Raw genomic sequence first — 20083 nt, 5'->3', positions numbered from 1 at the left:
TAACTTCACTCAACTTCACTTACCCTATCACTAAACTGTTCTCACGACTCACTTTCAAGGATTCTTTCTCTCATGTTCTCGATATTTATTATTTTTCCTTTCTTTTGTATTTACAGTGTGTTGAGTTCTGGCACACTGGTTGTCTGTCCTGTTGGGTACAGATTTTTCATTGATTCTATTAGATTTTCTGTGTATGCCTGCAAGAAAATGAAAGTTTAAGTTCTATATGGTGACATATATAAACCCCATTTCCAGAAAAGTTGGGATATTTTCCAAAATGCAATAAAAACAAAAATCTGTGATATGTTAATTCACATGAACCTTTATTTAACTGATAAAAGTACAAAGAAAAGATTTTCAATAGTTTTACTGACCAACAATTGTATTTTGTAAATATACAGAAATTTAGAATTTGATGGCTGCAACACACTCAACAAAAGTTGGGACAGAGTTAAAATGAGATTGAAAAGTGCACAGAATATTCAAGTAACACTGGTTTGGAAGACTCCACATTAAGCAGGCTAATTGGTAGCAGGTGGAGGTATCATGACTGAGTAAAAAAGTAGCGTCCATCAAAGGCTTAGCCTTTGCAAGCAAGGATGGGTCGTGGCTCACCCCTTTGTGCTAAAATTCATGAGAGAATTGTTAGTCAGTTCAAAAGGAACATTTCCCAATGCAAGATTGCAGAGAATTTAGGTCTTTCAACATCTACAGTACATAATATTGTGAAAAGATTCAGAGAATTCAGAGACATCTCAGTGTGTAAAAGGCAAGGTTGGAAACCACTGTTGAATGCGCGTGATCTTGAAGCCCTCAGGTGGCACTGCCTAAGAAACCGTCATGCTACTGTGACAATTACAGCCACCTGGGCTCGGGAGTACTTCAGAAAACTGTTGTCACTTAACACAGTCTGTCGCTGCATCCAGAAATGCAACTTGAAACTGTATTACACAGGAGGAAGCCTGTGCAGAAACGCTGGCGAGTTCGCTGGGCCTGAGTTCATCTCAGATGGACCGAAAGACTGTGGAACTGTGTGCTGTGGTCAGATGAGTACACATTTCAGCTAGTTTTCGGAAAAAATGGGCATTGAGTTCTCCGTGCCAAAGATGAAAATGACCATCCTGATTGTTAGCGAAAGGTGCAAAAACCAGCATCTGTGATGGTATGGGGGAGCATCAGTGACCACGGCATAGGTGAGTTGCATGTATGGGAAGGTACCATTGACTCTGAGGCGTATATTAGGATTTCAGAGAGACATATGTTGCCATCAAGGTGACGTCTTTTCCCAGGACGTCCATGCTTATTTCAGCACGACAATGCCAAATCACATTCTGCACGGGCTACAACAGTGTGGCTTTGTAGACACAGAGTGCATGTGCTTGACTTGCGTGCTGCCAGTCCAGATCTATCCTATTGAAAATGTCTGGCGCATCATGAAGAGGAGAATCAGACAACGGAGACCACGGACTGTTGAGCAGCTGAAGTCTTATATCAAGCAAGAATGGACAAAATTTCCAATTGCAAATCTACTACAATTAGTATCCTCAGTTCCAAAATGATTAAAAAGTGTTATTAAAAGGAAAGGTGATGTAACACAATGGTAAACATGCCTCTGTCCTGACTTTTGTTGAGTGTGTTGCAGCCATCAAATTCTAAATTTGTGTATATTTACAAAATACAATTAAGTTGGTCAGTAAAACTATTGAGAATCTTTTCTTTGTACTTTTATCAGTTAAATAAAGGTTCATGTGAATTAACATATCACAGATTTTTGTTTTTATTGCAATTTGGAAAATATCCCAACTTTTCGAGAAATGGGGTTTGTATGTATTTTGATAATAAAATTTACTTTAAACTTTGAACCAGATAATGTTTGGTAAGCTTTTCCAACTTACCTGGGGCACAATTCCCATGCTCCCTTGAAATTTACTGGCTTCCTTTGAACATTTATCATGCTAATGTGTAACATTAAAAATAGAAGTATGTTGGAATATTAATATTAATAACGTGATGGTTTGGAAAATTTGCTAGTTAGGACTCCCCAAAGTACTGCTTGTGCCTGAGTAGCTGTATTTGATTAAGTCAAATTGCCTTGTTTCTCTGTGTCCTCAGTGACTCAAAGCTTTTCTCAGTTGAGTGAGAAGGAACAAGTTGTCGCTTGAACACAAGGAGAATAATGTTTAAACTGCTGGATAAAATCTTAAGAAATAATACTAGTGCCAGTGCTCAGCAGGCAGAACCTGGGTTATAGAGTCACAGAGCGATATGGTATAGAAACAGGCTTGTGACCCATTGATCACCCATTTATACTGATCCTGCATTAATCCTATTTGTTATTCCTTCCCTCTAACTCCCACCTGCATTTACCACTTCCATAAACACTGGGTGCCAACTAACCCAACAATCCATACGTCTTTGGGATGTGGGGATAAACAGGAGCACCCAGAAGTTATCACACAGTCAATAGGAAATATGCAAACTCCATGCAGACAGAACTGGAGGTGAGAACTGAATTTGTGTCTCTGACACTGGCTGTATCACTGCTGCCTGATTTTTAAATACTTCCTTTGCCATTCCTCAGTCCATTTCACCAACATTTCGATATCACTCTGTAGCCTCAAACCACCCTCTGCGCTAACAATAACTCCACTAATCTTCGTGTCATCTGCCTCCTATCTCCACACCAGATCATTCACGTATACAGGTCCCCCCTGCTTTTCAAAGGTAGAGCATTCCTATGAAATGGTTCGTAAGCCAAAATGTCGTAAAGTGAAGAAGCAATTACCATTTATTTATATGGGAAAAATTTGTGAGCATTCGCAGACCCAAAAAATAACCTACCAAATCATGATGAGTAACACATAAAACCTAAAATAACAGTAACATATAGTAAAAGCAGGAATGATCTGATTAATACACAGCCTATATAATATAGGAATACTTTTCTACAATTATTGCAGCACTGTCCACCGCAGCGAAAATCTCACGCAAGCACTCTCGGCAGCACTCGCAGCAAAAACACACGGCGCAAGCACTCCGGCAGAAACACACGGGGCAAGCACTCTTGGCGGAAGCACTCTTTCCAGTAACCTTTAAGCTATGAAGCTAGCAAATAACGCATAAAAATACACAGCCTATATAAAGTAGAAATAACGTATGTACAGTGTAGTTTCACTAACCGGAATCGGGAAGACAGTGAGCACACTGATGATGGTGTGTTAGGCTGAGTCGTCGGAGACTGGGGTGATGGGGGGGGTAGAGTAGACTGGGATGTCAATTCATCGTCATCTGTTTCCATCAGGGCAGGGAAGTCACCTGCTTCTATGTCTACTGGCCTCGATATTGAAGGTCGAGTTTCGTTGTCTGATGTGGAAGGCTGGAAAAACGACAGTATGCTTGACTACTTAGCCTCAGGCATTTTTCTATCATAGTTCTTTGTAAACACTCAAACTATCCTGCAAATACAGTCAGCCCTCCTTATCCGCAGGGGACTGGTTCCGAGACCCCCAGCGGATACCAAAAATCGCAGATGCTCAAGTCCCTTATTTAACCTGAATTAGTACGGTGGTCTTTAGGACCCAGCAGAACCCCGGACTTTATTTAACATGTTCAGAGCGGTGGGCATTAGGACCCGGCGTAGCTCTCAATCCACAGTGTTTCTGTTCACGAAAATATTCACGATCGCGATTGAAAATAAGGTGGAAGTAAAGTGATCGGAAAGAGGTGAAACGCCATCGGTCATTGGAAAAGCGTTATGCTACAGTCGGTCAAAAATCGGAACAATTTTAATGGAGCATGTGAAAGGCCCTGCCCCGATGAAAGCTACAATTATTACTAAGCAACACAGTAGTTTACTTACTGGGTTTTGGATTTTTGATCCTCCACATCAACCCAGCATAGTGAAGAGCACACTCGATAGCGATCTGTCGCTAGATCGAACTCGGGAATTTCCCAAGCCCGGTGCTGAAACATACGTTCTTAAGTGTTTTATATGCATTGAAAGGTAAAATAGATACTATATATTAAGGCAAACGTTTGACTAACTGACACTAAATAATACCGGATGTACCATTTTCGATCCCGATCCACAATAACCCACACACATCCTTCCGTATACTTTAAATCATTTCTAGATTACTTTTAATACCTAATACATTGTAAATGCTATGTAAAATAGTTGTTATACAGCATTGTTTAGGGAATAATGACACGAAAAACAGTTTGTACATGGTCGAACAACAAGTGCTGGAAGAGCACTTCCAGGTTTTCGCGATTCGCAGTTGGTTGAATTCGCGGATAAGCAAGGCCGACTGTATGCCCTAAACATACGTACCCTTTCAAAATTAAAGTCATACTTTTCTGCAATCATAGCAGTGTTGTCAATCGCAGCGAAAATCTCACGCAATTGTTTCCTGTTTAGTTCCTGGACGACTTCACTTTCGGGCCGTTCACTACTGCGTTCGGCTTCAATTGTTATCCTTTCCTCTTCATCAGCTCTTCATCTGTCAGTTCTTGGTCATGGGATGCCAAAACCTCTTCAACATCATCTTCGTCAACTTCCACAAACCCTTAGCCAAGCTCACTTTGTTCACCACGATTGAAACGCTTTATGCTAAATGTAACACCCTTACGTGCTCTTTTAGGTTTTTCCGATACCTTAGAACTCATTTTGCTAATGGATGCACAAAATAAATTGACATAAAGCACAGTTGCTCACAGGCACGTGTTTAAGCAATGCCAGCTAGAATGCAGTTCCGGGGGAGGAGCTTGGCTGCTCGGCGTGCGCTGCCTTTCTTTGTAACAGTGAAAACACTTACTGTTAGTGAAAACAGGTAACTAATGTAGGTCTTTCATATCAGCGAGTTGTCGTAAAGCGAATATTCAAAAAGCGGGGGACACCTGTATTGCAGACATCAAGGATTCCAGTCACAGGCATCTATTCACAAAAGTAACACCACCCTCTGTTTCCTATTGCCAAGCAGTGATGGAGAGGGCAACATGTGACCCTTGTTCTTCCTTGTTATGTAACATAAATTAATTAGATTTATAAAAACAGAAGCAGGAGATGCTGGAATAGTCCCTGGAGTTGACTCTGTTGTTCAGGGGGATGTCTTCAGATCTCTTATGTCAACTGCTGTTTTGTGACTGCTCTATATGGCTTGATAATCAGTCAGTTGCAGCTTTCAATGTATTCAACAACTTTGAGCCTTGATTCCCTTAAAGAGCAGAAAATTTCAGTTTATAGCTTGCTGAGTAAAGAAATTTCTCATGTTCGGTGTGAAGACCCATCATCGTAACTGAAAAAGTGCCAGGTTCTGCCTAACCTGCTGAGAGCACCTCAGTGTTTTCCAATTTTCATTTTACATTTCCAGCATCTTAAGGATTAAAGATTAACTTTTTTTGCCACATGTACATTGAAACATGCAGTGAAATGTGTTCAGCATCAACAAGGAGCACAGTCTTAGGGCAGCCTGCTAGTATCACCATGGTTCTGGTGCTCATAACTCACTAATCCCAGCTTGTATGTGGGAGGAACCCTGTGGAGTTATGGGGAGAACTCCTTTCAGCCAGCCATGGGAATTGAACCGTGATCCTTGATCACTGGCACTGTAAAGCGATGCAAGAACCAATGCACTACCATGATGCCCCTGCAGTTTAATTTTCAAGAAATCTCTCATCTTTTGATCTCTATGCTGTCTGAATTAACTATGTCTCAGCATCAGTTGTGTCAGCCCTTCTTGTAATGTTGTAATACAGGAGGAAGCCATTTGGCCCATGCTAACAATCCCCAATTGACCCCATCCCACTCCATCTTTTAATTTCCTTTTCCTCTTTAACACATTCTCCCCCACATGTCCATCAATTCCCCTTTGATCCATTTGATCCATCCTTACATCTCCTTCATTTATCGGACATTCATGCTCATCCCATCTCCCTGCACCTTAACAGGGATGAAGTTCCACTTGTCCTCACCTATCACTCCATGAGCCTCCACATTCAATACATCATTCTCCCCAACCTCCGCCATCTTCAGTGGGATCCTACCACCAAACACATCTTTACGTTTACCCCACTCTCCACTTTCCACAGGAATCACTCCTTCTGTGATTTCATTGTCCATTCATCCCTTCCCTCCAATCTCCCTCCTGGCATATAATCCCACAAGTGACAGAAACGCTACACCTGCCCATTCACCTCCTCACTTTCCTCCATTCAGTGCCTCAAACATTCCTTCCAGGTGAGGCAACAATTCACCTGTAAATCTGCTGGATCTGTTTATTGTATCCAGTGCTCCCGATGCAGCCTCCTCTACATTGGTGCAATCTGATGTAAATTGGGGGCCTGCTTTGTCAAGCACCTCCGCTCCATCCGCAAAGTGATATTTCCGAGTGGCTAACTATTTTAATTCCTATCTCCATTCCTGTTTTGACATGTTGGTCCATGGGCTCCTCGTTTGCCAGGATGAGGCCACCCTCAGAATAGAGCAACCTCACCTCATATTCCATCTTGGTAGCCTCCAATCTGGTGGCATGGACTGATTTCTCTTTCTGGTAACTTTTTTCCTACTCTCTTCCTTCTTCTACTCCCTACTGTGGCCTCTTACCTCTTCTCCTCACCTGCCTATCACCTCCCCCGGTGCCTCTTCTTCCCTTTCTCCTATGGTCCGCTCCTCTCCTTCCAGATTCCTTCTTCTCCAGCCCTTTAACTTTCCTACCCACCTGGCTCACCCAGCACCATCTAGCTAGTTCTTCTACCCCTGGCCACACCTTTTTATCCTGGCATCTTCCCCCTTCCTTCCCAGTCCTGAAGAAGGGTCTCGCCCTGAAATATTCATTTCCATAGATGCTGCTTGACCTGCTGAGTTCCTTCAGCATTTTGTGTGTGCTGTTCTGGATTTCTGGCCTCTTGTATTTATTTACAGAAAGTGTTGATCTCAGTAGCCAATTAATCGACCGGCAATATCTTAGAGAGGAAACAGTGACAGAGACAATATGCTGGCTTCACACAAATTTCATCTGAGGTCAGGATTGAACCCACATCCCTGGAGCTGTGAGATAACAATGTTAATTGTGGCCTTGCTATTCCACCCTACACATATATTGCCAACACTATTGAGCAGTCCTCACTACTTTATTACCTCTTGTCTCCTTATTGTCCTTTAATCACTTTCTGTCACCTTCTCAGCAGCTCCCTCTTGCTTGCTTTGTACCCACACTAAGGACTAACTTATAGTCACAAGTTTATCTGTCAACAGGTGTTTGGGCTATTGGATGAAACTGGAACAACTAGATGTGTCCTTTCTTTTTCTTATTTCCAATGGCCATTACAGCCAATCTGCTTTATTTAGTAACTCCCGAAACCAATTGAAAGAGAAACACAGTAGCCCAGGATAACATGTCTACTTTGTTCTACTTTAGAGAGGCACACTCATATGACGTGCTGACATAATGACGTATACCATTCACGTACTTTTACATAAAACCCATAATGAATTATATGAAGAACAAAGAATGCTTAATCAGACAGTATATTTATAATATTACTCAAATATTGCTTAAGTATTAAATACACAGCACAATCCTACTTAATCACTTCTCAATGGAACCCCATTCCCCTTCCCACCAGCTCATGAAATAGTCTGGTGAATCTATACAGCACAGCCTTCAATCCCAGTACAGTCGGCCCTCCTTGTACGCGAGTTCCGCATCTGCGAATTCAACCAACCGCGAATTGCGAAAACCCGGAAGTGTTCTTCCAGCACTTGTTGTTCGCACATGTGCATACTTTTTTTCTTGTCATTATTCCCTAAACAATGCAGTATAACAACCATTTTACATAGCATTTAAATTGTATTAGGTATTCTAAGTAATCTAGAGATGATTTAAAGTATATGGGAGGATCTGTGTGGGTTATCGTGGACCGGGATAAAAAAAATCGGAAGTTCACTTACTAAGTAAGTCGGAACAGGTACATCCGGTATTATTTAGCATCAGTCAGTCAAACGTTTGTCTTAGTATGTAGTATATATTTTACCTTTCTATGCCTATAAAACACTTAAGAACGTATGTTTCAGCTCTGGGCTCGGGAACGGAAGTTCTCAGACCCGGGACAGATCGCTCCCGAGTGCGCTCTCCACCGTGGTGGGTTGATGTGGAGGATCAAAAACCCAAAACCCAATAATTAAACCACTGCATTGCTTAGTAATAATTGTAGCTTTCATCAGGGCAGAGCTTTTCTCACTTTATCCTTTAAAATTGTTCCGATCGATGACTGCGTAGCCTAATGCTTCTCCGGTGACCAATGGTGTTTCATCTCTTTCCGGTCGCTTTATTATTTCCACTTTATTTTCAATCGTGTTCGTGATTATTTTTGTGAACAGAAACACTGCAGATTCAGATCTCTGCTGCCGGATCCTAATGTCTGCCGCACTGAGACAGGTTAAATAAGGTCTGTGGTTCCGCTGGGTCCTAAGGTCCACCGGATTGAGACAGGTTGAATAAGGGACTTGAGCATCTGCGAATTTTGGTACCGGCGAGGGGTCCCGGAACCAATCCCCCGCGGATAAGGAGGGCTGACTGTATATTCCTCCTTGGCTAAGTTGACTCAAGCTTCACAGATGTGGTCTCACCGAAGATAAAAATAGCTGAAGCTAGTCTTTCTTACTTTTTTTGAATTTCATGGACCAAAGCACTTAGACTCTTTAGACTACCAACATTTGCAAATTTCACTTTATTCAGCCTGATATCCTTTTGCAAGATATTATATCTGCCTGCTCATTTCCCATTCACTTAATCTCTCTATATCCCTTTGTCAGCTCTGTCTTTGAAGTTCTGTATTCTGTTATAAGTAAATTTAAATATGTCATGCATTCATCTAAGTTACTAACATAAATTTTAATAAAATGAGGGCCCGATTTTGTAGGTAACCTTCTAGCAACTGCGTGGCATTATCAAGAGAGCCATTTATTTCACAGTTTTCTGTACTTTAACTGAACCACTGTCCATAACAATTTATCACCCCTGTGAGTTTTTCTTAAGTGTGGAATCTTTATAAATCCATTTTAAAAATCTGTTTCCCCTTTTAATTTGTTGCTGGTCACATCCTCAGATAAGCTCTGAAATCAGTATTTCTTTTTCATAAAAAATACTGGTTCTAACATCTTGTCTCACTAGGATTTTAATGATAGTTTTCATATTTAACCAGATAGAGAGCTGAAAGTCTGCAGGACAATACCTTTTATGAGAACATTAGACAAAGGAACAGATTAGGCCATTTTGGCCCATTGAGTCTGCTATCATGGTTGATATATTATCATTCTCAAGCCTATTCTCCTGCCTTTTCCCTGTAATCTTTGACACCCTTATTAATCAAGAACCTATCAAACTGTTTTAAATGTACCCAGTGTCTTGGCGTCCATAGCTGTCGATGGTAATGAATTCCACAGAATTAATTTTCATTTAACTTTGTTTAATCTTGCTGATTTTACAAAAATAAGCATTCTCTGGAATATTTATGAATATATTAACATACCTACATTTGTATTCATTTGTTACAATTACTGTGTATAATCACATTTCTAAACATTATTTAAACTTAATTATTTTTCATAATTTAATCTATCTATGTTTTTGGGTGACTAGTTTATTGTTAGTATTTTATGCCACCATCATAATATATTCCCAACAATGTATAGTTAACTCATTTGTAAAAAACAGTTTTGTTATCTGTATGTGATGGCAGGGGTACTGTAATGTGGTTGTGTTAGCAGCAGATTGCAGCATCAGAATTTTTTAATACTGATTCCTATTTATAAATATATTTTCGGGGATAATCCATACAAATTGGCTAAAGACTGATCATTTTGAATGTACCTAATTCAGATCAGAGCATGATTGTATGTATTACTTCAGAATTATTGACAGTTATATGATTAAAGATAGGAGATTGAGAGGGTGAGGCGGGATAAGAAAGCTTTACAAAATAATGAAAAGTTGTTTGGCGTCAAAATTTGGGACTTTAATAAGTTAGTCGCATTTCAATAGAACAGGTTAAAGGACAGCCAGTTACATGATTTTAAAATGAAACCAGAAGGTGTCACATCAGTAGATGGATAACAAGTGTTTCCGACAATAACTGGTAGTCAGGATGGGTTAGGAATTAGTGACATGTATCAAGACTTTAACAAATTGCCACCAGCTGCTTAACTGTTCAAAATACGATTTAGCATTGGCATATGCAATTGCCAATCACAAATAATTAACCTTATTTTCCCAGTTTCAGGAGTTACTATGATGTGAGGGTGTTGTAAGTTATAAGAGTATACATCGTAGAATCCTACCAGTTTAGCTGCAACTCCTCTGGCAATCAGTGAGCAAAGCTCTGGGAAGTCAAGAGTAATATTAAAAAAAAACTTATTTGGACTTCAATAATTTGAATTGCATTTCAAAATTGAGAAACTTCTCAAAAAAAATGTGCACAACGAGCAGTGTTACAAAGTCAACACCTTCTTAATTAAATTCTGTCAACAAACTCGACAGTTATTTAACAGTTGTTCGGCATTGTAGAGTTAATAGGTTCTCACCCTACAAGCTGAGACATTGTATTTTGGCAATCAAGAGAGGGCAGACATTATGAAACTTGCAGAGAGTGGCTGGATAATTAATAATTTCAATAGTGATGAATGAGAAATGGTGAATTTTGGCCAGAAGGACCTTGAGACATTGGAGGAACCGTATGGATGCTCAAATCACCATGATCACTATGAGTCATTTTTTAAAAACAACAATCTCATTCGTTGTGTTCACTTCTAGAGAAGTAGAACTGAAAAGCAGGCAAGTTAGGTTAAACTTCTTAAAAAAATTGGCTAATATACTCTTGGAATATCTTGTGTGTTTCTTGTCTTGATGTTGAAAAAAAAATCTTTTGAAGATGCTTGAAAAGATTAAAAAGAAAAACAATTTACAAGAATGACTCTAGAACTTCTTAGGAAAGTCCCAGTCAATTTTATAACAGATCTCAGAACTCAAACCCATGAAGCTTCTGATTTGATGAGGTGTTTGTGCTGCTTCTATTGTACAGAAGCCAGTACGTGGGCTGATATTATCAGATGATCACTAATGAATCCACGGAAAATGAATATTTACTCAGAGCACAGTTAGTATGTGAACTTGGTACCACAAGAGAATTGTAAGGCAAATAACATAAGTACACGTAAGGAGACATTAAGGGACAAAATGGCTGGCATATTTGGGTTGAATTGCCTTATTTCTGTTCTGTTCAACCATTACAAGTGATTCTTTACAACAATGTGTTTTACGCTGTATATTATAGTTGTTTGATAGTATGGACTGGATATTCCATGAAATAAACACCTGCTGTTCTGTTAGCACCTCCTTTTCCAAGCTGGAAAAGGGATTGGCACGTTCACTTGCTTGATGTTGGCAGTGTTTGGCTAAAATGTTGAAGTGTGGATCAGTACAATAACCAGTCGTGTAATAATGTTTCCACTAAGACATTCTCTTCATCTGTCTACTTCCAGTAATAGTTTTTAAGATCCACTGGGGAGCTGCAATGGAGCTTGCATTGCACACATATTGGATTAATTTCCAACCCCAGTTATTGTGGGTTCACCTGATTTCTGAGATTAGGAGCTTACTTGAACTAAAGATTATCTTTCTCCTGCAAAGCTCTCTTTATTCATGTGTGATGTGTCAATAAAGTCAGATTTCCTCCTCTACTGCATCTCTTTTGATTGACAGACACCTCAACTGGACCTATATCCAAAACAGACAAGCAAGCATTAAATCTCTTTGTACTAATCAACACTGACCAGGCCCTTTCCCAAGTTTAATGGTGAAAAGCAGATTACTTCAGCACAGATTAAAGTGGTTTGTATTGTGTGCACCGTAATATTTGGTAAAGATCAGAGCTTCAATAACTTCTAGCATACCCCTTGAACCAGTGTATAAAAATCAACAGAACTGCATCATTTCCTTAGAGTTTAAAATTTGCTTGCATACAAGTCTGAATTGGGCCTGAGAATAAATAATTTTAAAATACAAAAGCAGAATTCACTGTGTTGTATCATCCACTTTTTTTGTTTCTAAATGTTACATCCTTTTATCTTTATTCACATTTTTTCATTCACATCTATGTTCGTAATGTGCCACATTAGTAATTTTGTAGGTAAAAGATAGCTTGAATTCATCCAATGTGATTGTGGGTAATTTTCTGGCAAGTTGTGTATTTATCAAAGCTGCTGTAGGCTCCACAAGAGTTCTCATAGTTTCAAAATGAGTGCACAATCGGGGTAGTAAAGTATTGTAGGAATAGTGGAAACCCTTATCAGCTTAAAATATACTGTGTACAACCAAGTCCCTATAATGTTCCTAGTTGATGTAGTTGTATGATTATCTTTGAACAATAATTTACAAGCCCTATGCACAGTGGTCAAATTCACACATGATCCAAAGATGAAAGTGAATTTAGGAATAATAGACCATTATATCATGAGAGTAGAACTAACAGAGAAATTTATGCAACTTTTAAGATTAACATTGAGAAATTTGGCATTAAGTAATCAATAAAGCTTCAAAGCAAAACCATAAAGCCCCTCAAGAAACATATGAGAAACAATTATATACTGCATTGGGTTGGTGTGAAGGAACAAAGATGGCCGAAATAGACTTTCTGCGTTAAGATTTTCTTGTGACCGTGGAGTACATAAGGCTGAGTATGTGGCATTCACCTCTCTACAAATATCATGATCTACTTATCCCTTGAGGGAGACGAGTGTTTTATCACCTATGTGACTAGTTATGTGAGCCACTTTAAATACTTTGTAATCATTTGTGTCAAAGCAGAAGGAAGTTGATCATATAATTTACAAGACAATTTAATTTTCTCACAGACGCAGAGTTTTTATCTTGGGACCGTCGCACCATGCACCTCTTTCTCGCTGTGCTTTATCCACTGCAGATATTTATAGAACGCCTTTGTATGATCTACGCATCGATCAAAAGAGTAAGTGTCAATGCTTGCCTCTTAATTCTTAATGTATGTGGTTTCATTGATGCGTGTCAACCAATGGACGCAAAGATTAGCTGATGCTCTATCATGATTTATGTTTGGGGGAAGTAGATAATATTTTAGGAGGGCAAATGCAGTGACTTTAAGCAATAAGCTCATGGAATGTAAAAGTGAAAATTCTAAGATGCAAGGTATTTAAATTTGCGAAAAGGGTCATTTGGCTCAGTAGATCTGTGCTGTTATTCATGTTTCTCCTACCTACTTAATCTAACCTCAGCATAACTTTCCACCCCATTCCTTCTTCATGCTTATTTAGTTCTTCTTGTACATTACTCACCTCAACTGCTCTGTTGTGAAGAAGGTTCTGAATTCCCTACGGAATTTACTACTGTATCTTGGTTCCATTCTTCCCTCAAGTAGAAATTATTTTTGTTTGCCTCCCTTTTTATCATTTTCGAGACCTTTATCATATCAGTTTTTTTTCTGATGTGAAAAGAAATAATTGCAAATGTTTAAAAAAAAAGGCAGAGAAGTTACAACAAGCAATCTACCTGTTTGGTCCAAGTGGTCCAAGCTGTATGTTTGCTGTTTACAAGAGTAAAGAATACTAGCTTTCTTCATGAGGAAGAGAACATATAAATTAATAGAGTAATAATTAATTCCACTAAATCTTCATTAAGAGCTCATATAGATTTCAAACCCCATACTGCTATCTAGCTTTGTATCATCAGCATACTCGGATGTATCACAAATCATCTTTCTAAAGTACTGATATAGATCGTGAACTGGTATACCTTTATGTATTCTTGTAGTTATCATTTTTTTAAAAAAGCATCAGATCTGTCAAGCATGGCTTCCCTTTCATAAATCCAAGTTGGCTTTGCCCAAGTCTGTTACTATTTTTCAAAGGCCCTGCCATTTCCTTAATAATAGCTTCTAGTAATAATAGCTTCCCTTTACTGAACTGAGACCACATGGTTTGTGTTTTCTTGTTTTCTCTGTCCTTTTTTAAATAGTGGGGTTATGTTTCTTACCTTCAATTATGTTCAAACTGATGTAGAAACCATGGAATTTCAGAGATAATAACCAGCAACACACATAAAATGTTGGAGGAACTCAGCAGGCCAGGCAGCATCTATGGAAAAGAGTACGGTCGATGTTTCAGGCTAAGACCCTTCGGCAGGACTGGAGAAAAAAAAGTTTGAGTAGATTTAAAAGGTGGGGGAGGAGAGAGAGAAACACAAGGTGGTAGGTGAAACCAGGAAGGGGATGAATGAAGTAAAGAGCTGGGAAATTGATTGATGAAAGAGATACAGGGCTGGAGAAAGGGAGGTCTGATTGGTGAGGGTAGAAGGCCATGGAGGACAGGAGCACCAGAGGGAGGCAATGAGCAGGCAAGGAGATAAGGTGAGAGAGGGAAAAGAGTTTGGGGACTGGTGAAGGAGAGGGTGGTGGGGTTAATTATCAGAAGTTTGAAAAATTGATGTTCATATTGTCAGGTTGGAGGCTACCCCAGAATTTAAGGTGTTGTTTCTCCAACCTGAGTGTGGCCTCATTAAGACAGTAGAGGAGGCCAGGGATTGACACATTGCTATGGGAATGGGAAGTGGGATTAAAATGGGTGGCCACTGGGAGATTCCACTTCTTCAGGTGGATGGAGCATAGGTGCTCGGTGAGACAATCTCCCACTCTGGGTCTCACTGATATACAGAAGGCCATACCAGGAGCACTGGACACAGTACATGGCCCCAGCAGACTCACAGGTGAGGTGTCGACTCACCTGGAAGGACTGTTTCGGGTCCTAAATGGTAGTGAGGGAGGAAGTGTAGGGGCAGGTGCAGCACTTATTCCGCTTGCAAGGATAAGTTCCAGGTGGGAGATCAGTGGGGAGGGACGAATGGACAAGGGCCCTTTCATCAGTCAACTTCCCAGCTATTAACTTCATCCTTAACCCTCCTGATTTCACCTATCACCTATTACAACGAGATCTAGGTGTTCTTGTACATCAGTCAATGAAAGTAAGCATGCAGGTACAGCAGGCAGTGAAGAAAGCTAATGGCATGCTGGCTTTTATAACAAAAGGGAATTGAGTATAGGAGTAAAGAGGTCCTTCTGCAGCTGTACAGGGCCCTGAGACCCCACCTGGAGTATTGTGTGCAGTTTTGGTCTCCAAATTTGAGGAAGGACATTTTTGCTATTGAGGGAGTGCAGCGTAGGTTCACAAGGTTAATTCCCGGAATGGCGGGACTGTCATACGTTGAAAGATTGGAGCGACTGGGCTTGTATACACTGGAATTTAGAAGGATGAGAGGGGATCTGATTGAAACATATAAGATTATTAAGGGATTGGACACACTGGAGGCAGGAAGCATGTTCACGCTGATGGGTGAGTCCAGAACTAGAGGCCACAGTTTAAGAATAAGGGGTAGGCCATTTAGAACAGAGATGCAGAAAAACTTTTTCACCCGGAGAGTGGTGGACATGTGGAATGCTCTGCCCGAGAAGGCAGTGGAGGCCAAGTCTCTGGATGCATTTAAGAGAGAGTTAGATAGAGCTCTTATATATAGCGGGGTCAAGGGATATGGGGAGAGGGCAGGAACGGGGTACTGATTGTGTATGATCAACCATGATCACAGTGAATGGTGGTGCTGGCTAGAAGGGCCAATCGGCCTACTCCTGCACCTACTGTCTATTGTCTATCACCTTGTATTTCTCTCTCCCCTCTGCCTCCTTTTAAATCTACTCCTCATCTTTTTCTCTCCAGTCCTGCCAAAGGGTCCGCTCTAAAACATCGATTGTACTTTTTTCTATAGATGCTGCCTGGTCTGCTGAGTTCTTCCAGCATTTTGTGTGTGTTGCTTGAATTTCCAGCGTCTGCAGATTCTCTCTTGTTTGTGATTTAATAACCAACAAATTTGTTATCTCCAGAGAAGCTACTTTCAAATTCCAAGGCTAAGTCCTCACATTCACAGGGTTTATCAGCGTCCTGCACCATTAATCTCTTCAGTGGGACATACTTACTTAGAGTCATACAGAAATACAGCATGGATACAGGCCCTTTGCACAACGACCCCACCCAGCAAGTCCCAATTTCTTGCATTTGCCCATATCCCTCCTGGCCCCTTCCCTCCATGAACCTATCCAAGTGCTCCTTGAATGATTCTTTTGTATCTGCTTCAATGCCTTCCTCTGGCAGCTCATTCCATATACCCACCATCCCCTTGTGTGGAAAATGTTGCACCTTAGGTTCCTTTTAAATGTCCTAAATCACCCTAAATTTATTTCCCTTAGCTTTGGATTCCCCGACCTTGAAAGGTCACCCTCATTCACCTCTGTTTCAAGGAATAAAGACCTAGCATGACCAACCTCTCCCTATAACTCAGGTCTCCAGTTCTGACAACATTCTTGTATATCTTTCTGCACTCTTTCCAGTTTAACACGTCATGACCAAATCTGAACACAGTACTCCCAAGTGCAGCCTCACCAGAGATTTATACAACCAAACTTAGTGTCCCAACTCCTATAGCCAAAGCCCTGACTGATGAAGCCAGCATGCTGAACACTTTTTTCACTACCCTGTCTACCTGAGACACCACTTCCAAGCGTAGATTAGGAGACCACTTTGTCAAGCACCTACATTCTGTCGGCAAGAAAAAGCGAGATCTTCCTGTGGCCACCCACTTCAATTCTATTTGCCATTCCCATTCTGACATGTCAGTCCATGGCCTCCTCCACTGCTGTGATGTGGCCACACTCAGATTGGAGGAGCAACGCCTTGTATTTCAACTGGGTAGCCTGCCCATCACCTCCCTCTGGTGATCCTCCCCTTCCCTTTCTTCCATGGTCTTCTGTCCTCTCCTGTCAAATTCCCCCTTCTCCTGCCCTTTATCTCTTTCACCTATCAACTTCCCAGCTCTTTACTTTATCCACCCCCCCTGTCCCGGTTTCTCCTATCACCCACCACCTTGTACTTCTTCCTCCCCTCCCCCCACCTCCTTGCTCTAACTTCTCATCTTTTTTTCCAGTTTTGATGAAGGATTTCACCCTGAAACGTCAACTCTATACTTTTTTCCATAGCTACTGCTTGAGCTCCTCCAGCATTTTGTGTGTGTTGCCGGGGATTTGTTGTTTCATTTATCTGCGTTTTCCTTCTTCCTCTGTGTACTGACTGTTGCCTTGGTCATTAAAGGATGCACTTTAACTTATGGTAAAATTAACCCATGCAGGAAATGATGTGAAAAAACAGCTTACAGTACTATGCAAAAGTCTTGGTCACTCAAGCTATACATACTGTATATACGTGCCTAAGACCTTTGCACAGTACTATATATCTATAGAAGCTGTTAAAGTACACTTCTTTTTGAGTTTCTCTCCAGCTGACTGGCATATTCATTTTTCCTTATTCTTAGCAATTTCTTGTTCATCCTTTGCTGCAAGTTGAAGTTCTTTTGGCAATGATTTTCTTTTGATCTAATATATCTCTTCAGTGTCTTGGCTGGACTATCTTCCTTGTTTTATTTTGCCTTCAATAGATTATAAGACCATAAGATATAGGAGCAGAATTAGGCCATTTGGCCCATCACATCTGCTCCGCCATTTCATCATGGCTGATCCAATTTTCTTCTTAGCCCCAATCTCCTGCCTTCTCCCTGTATCTCTTGATGCCCTGACCAATCCAGAATCTGTCAACCTCTGCCTTGGCTTCCACAGCTGCCTATGGCAACAAATTCCACAGAGTCACCACTCTCTGGCTAAAGAAATCCCTTCTCCTTCTTATCTCCATTCTCAAAGGACGCCCCTCTATTCTGAGGCTGTGTCCTCTGATCTTAAACTCTCCCACCATAGGAAACATCCTCTCCATATCTATATCAAACTTTCATCACTTGATAGGTTTCAATGAGGTCACCCCTCATTCTTCTGAATTCTAGTGAATACAGGCCAAGATGCTATTCATATGACAAGCCATTCAACCCTGGAATCATTTTCATGAATCTCCTTTGAACCCTGTCCAGTTTCAGTACATCCTTTCTAAGATAAGGGTCCCAAACCTGCTCACAATACTCCAAGTGAGGCCTCATTAGTGCTTTATAAAGTCTCAAATTATATCCTTGCTTTTATATTCTAGTCCTCTTGAAATGAATGCTAACACTGCATTTGCTTTCCTCACCACGGACTCGCCCTGCAATTTAACCTAGGGTTAAATTTAGGGAATCCTAGCATAAGGACTCTCAAAACCCTTTGCATCTCAGATTTTTGTGTAAAAAAAATAGCAACTCTTGCACTTCTTATACCGAAGTGCATGACCATACACTTTCCAACACTGTATTCCATCTGCCATTTCTTTGCCCATTCTCCAAATCATTGATATATAATGTAAAAGAATCTGTCCCAACGCAGACCCCTGTGGATCACCACTAGTCACCAGCAACCAGCCAGGAAAGGCTCCCTTTATTCCCACTTTTTGCTTTCTGCCAAATTAGCCACTGCTTTATCCATGTTAGAATCTTTCCTGGTAATACCATGGGCTTGTAGCTTGTTAAGCAGCCTCATGTGTGGCACCTTGTCAAAAACTGCCTGAAAATCCAAGTATACATCAACCTATACTCCTTTGTTTATTCTGCTTGTTCATAGAATTTCAACAGTTTTGTCAGGCAAGATTCTTCCTTGAGGAACCATGCTGACTACAGCCTTTTTTATCATGTGCCTCCAAGTACCCTGAGACCTTATCCTTATAATCGACTCCAACGTCTTCCCAACCACTGAGGTCAGCCTAACTGGCCTACAGTTTCCTTTCTTCTGCCTCTCTCCCTTCTTGAAGAGTGGAGTGACATTTTCAGTTTTCCAGTCTTCTGGAACCATTTCAGAATCTAGTTATTCTTGAAAGACCATTACCAATGCCTACACAATTGCTTCAGACCCTTCAGTTTCCCAAGAATCTTCTCTCTCATTATGGTAACATCACACACTTCATGCCCCTGACACCTGGAACTTCCACCACACTGCTAGTGTCTTCCACAGTGAAGACTGGTGCAAAATACTTATTCATTTTGACCACCATTTCATTGTCTCCAGCATCCTTTTCCAGTGGCTCAATATCCACTCATGCCTCTTTTACACTTTATGTATCTGAACAAACTTTTAGTATCCTCTTTAATATTATTGGCTAGCTTTCTTTCATATTCCATCTTTATCTTCCCAATTACTTTTTTAGTTGCTTTTTGGTAGTTTTTAAAAGCTTTCAATCCTCCCAACTTCCCAGTAACTTTTGCTTTATTATATGACCTCTCTTTGTTCTTATGTTTGCTTTACCTTCTCTTCTTAGCCATGGTTGAGGCATCTTGCCTTTAGAATACTTCTTCCCCTTTGTGATGTATGTACCCTGTGTCCTTCCAAATTGCTTCCAGAAAATCTAGACCTTGCTGCTTTGCCATTATCCCTGCCGGTATTCCTTTCTAATCAATTCTGACCAACTCTTCTCTCATGCCTCTGTAGTTCCCTTTACTCCACTGTAATACTGATACAGCAGACTTTAGCGTTTCCTTTTCAGATTTTAGGGTGAATTCAATCATATTACAATCACTTGACCTTAAGTGTTCTTTTACCTTAAACTCTCTAATCATTCTGGTTCATTGCACAACACCCAGTCCAGAATAGCTGATCCCCTAGTGGGCTCAACACGTGCAGCTCTAAAAAACCATCTCATAGGCACTCTAGAAATTCCCCCTCCTGGAATCCAGCACCAATCTGATTTTCCCAATATACTTGCAAAGTTAAATCCCCCATGACTATTGTAACATTGCCCTTTTTGACATGCATTTTCTATCTCCCATTATAATTTGTAGGCCACATCCTTACAACTTTTTGGGGGGAGGGGGGGTCTGTATACAACTCCCATCAGGGAGTTCTTGCAGTTCCTTAGCTCTAATCACAGTGATTTAACACCTTCTGACCCTATGCCACCTCTTTCTAATGATTTGATTTCATTTTAGCAACAAATTGATGCCGTCCCTCTGCCTTCTTGCCTATCCTTTCAATACAATGTGTATCCTTGGGC

The 20083-nt window shown here is 40.6% G+C and overlaps 1 protein-coding gene across 1 annotated transcript in view; it reads left to right on the top strand.

The window, feature by feature from the left end:
• Window positions 1–20083, top strand: part of memo1 (mediator of cell motility 1) — a 72341-nt gene that overhangs the window by 30359 nt on the left and 21899 nt on the right. The window contains exon 4 of the mRNA XM_059986308.1: window positions 12911–13023. Coding sequence (XP_059842291.1) covers window positions 12911–13023 — 113 coding nt within the window. The remainder of the gene's footprint in view (window positions 1–12910; window positions 13024–20083) is intronic.

Source organism: Hypanus sabinus, chromosome 12 (genome assembly GCF_030144855.1).
Source record: "Hypanus sabinus isolate sHypSab1 chromosome 12, sHypSab1.hap1, whole genome shotgun sequence".
Lineage (NCBI taxonomy): Eukaryota > Metazoa > Chordata > Chondrichthyes > Myliobatiformes > Dasyatidae > Hypanus > Hypanus sabinus.
This window is presented reverse-complemented; position numbering and strand designations above follow the sequence as displayed.